Source organism: Opisthorchis viverrini (genome assembly GCF_000715545.1).
Source record: "Opisthorchis viverrini unplaced genomic scaffold opera_v5_98, whole genome shotgun sequence".
NCBI lineage: Eukaryota > Metazoa > Platyhelminthes > Trematoda > Opisthorchiida > Opisthorchiidae > Opisthorchis > Opisthorchis viverrini.
In genome coordinates, this window is record NW_008751755.1 from 642,847 (window position 1) to 644,745 (window position 1,899).

The window sequence follows — 1,899 nt, forward strand, 5'->3', positions numbered from 1 at the left end:
CAAAGGAACCAACTGGCAGTGACCTCTTATTTTCTGGAACACAACCACAAACTGTCAAAGTTTCTGTACGATCGGCTTCCAGCAAACAGACGCCTAACCGAAGACGAGTCGGGCACATGTCAGGCCCTGCTGAGATATGGAACGCCGTCATCTGATGTGCGGCAGTTTGTGGCGGTTGAATTCGGAAAGATTCTTACCACCAAGTGTATGCACAACTACTGCAGGAAGCGTCGACGGGTTATGTTGAGTAGGTGCCGCATGGTTGGGTTTTAATGTAGCAGATGATATACCTTCGGTCCTGGCAAAATTTCGGGAGACCGGACAAGTCCTTGTGTGTCAGGCAGAGGAAGGTCACTATAGCCACATATGTTTCTCCCGATGGCAGCAGATAGCGTTATTCCGACGCTTTCCGGATTTAGTAAATGTAGACGGGACACATGCAACAAACCACCTTGGGTAAGTTTTTTAAAGCATCTAATATTTGGCATTTAGATATAAATTATACACAGTCTTGATAACGGACGGCATGGGAACCGGGCGTCCGGTATATATGCGTTCGTAGAGAGCGAGCAGTTTACTGCCATGCGTAAACTGTTCGGCTTATTCAAAGGAATGATGGATGAAGCCTACCCGATCGGGACCTTTGTAATGGACAAGTTGGCGACTCAATGCGTGCGGCAAGAGTCGTTTTCGGCCGTGACATTATGCCTTGCTACTTTTATGTCCACAAAACCATCAGGAAGCACGTATTTATCATTTATTATCCACGTATTTTTGGTCATGAACACATTCTGCGAACAGCCTGCACATATTTTACCGCATGGCTCTCCTAGACAATGCTGTACTGTTGGTTTTATGTTCATCATATTACAAGGAAACAGATTCCGACAAGAATTTCTGCTTCTATGCCGAACCGTTCCCCCCTTTCTCTGCTATCTTACGGCTCGGTGGTTATACTTCATTCGAAAATGGGCCATACACTCACAGTCCGGAATGTTTCATTTCGGTACTGTAACCTACAACCGAGTTGAGAATGCAAACGGGCGCCTTGGAGGTCGGGTGCACCACTCAGACACGTTGGAGCATGCCATTTAAAATGTGTTTCGGCACGCCAAGTGGCTCATGCGGGAGTTTGAGATATATACGAGGTACCACTGCGACAGGCGGCAAATCTTGGAGGATGACGCCTACGTTCTAAACGTAGTCTGTCGAATGACAACATATGCATGCTCTCTCCTTTTGAGGCACTTGGGTGCGCGACCGCCGCGGCTGCCGCGGCTGCCGCGGCTGCCGTATGAGTGTCGGAACAAACGAGGTGAGGTCGAGCTACGTAAACTAACTTATGGTTTGTGGTGCAAACACCCAGGTGCTGCCAGACTGTCAACACCTGTCCTGGAGAATGCATATGCCCATTCTATCAGGCGATGTGGCTCTCCGGCGTACACCTGTTCACTGTATTTCGAGATCATTTCGTTCCGAGCAGTAAGAACTATTCCTCATTCCTTAGCTTGCCTTCCAATCCACCAGCGCTGGCTGTCAAATTGCAACCTACCGGGAAAAGGTGTACCCCTTACACTTGTTCCCAAACCATCCCCGACAGTTTTCGACGGTCTTCGTAAACAACTGAATCGGGTGATGGATAGGCTTCAGTGGCTGGAACTTAGGAGAGCCACCGCAATACTTAAGAGGTTGATTGTTCAGGGACAAAACCTGCTGCGTGAAGCCTCAAAGTCTGCAACCGACGACCTGTCGTTGGTGGTCGAGGATACTGCACGTCAACCCGGATGGCGGTCTTGGAACGCGGACTTCGGATTCTGTGTGCTCTGTGACCGGCCTACTACTACTCTTGAGAGGTGCAGTAAACAGGCATGCGAAATAACCGCTGAAGATGGCATTGTG

The 1,899-nt window shown here is 49.1% G+C and overlaps 1 protein-coding gene across 1 annotated transcript in view; it reads left to right on the forward strand.

Moving 5' to 3' along the window:
- Positions 1–437: 437 nt before the first annotated feature.
- The window catches only part of T265_05313 (hypothetical protein), a gene marked incomplete at both ends in the record, with an annotated part of 82,770 nt that continues 81,308 nt past the window's right edge, over positions 438–1,899 (forward strand). Inside the window, one exon of the mRNA XM_009170296.1 lies at positions 438–456. Within this exon, the coding sequence (XP_009168560.1) occupies positions 438–456 (19 nt within the window). The remainder of the gene's footprint in view (positions 457–1,899) is intronic.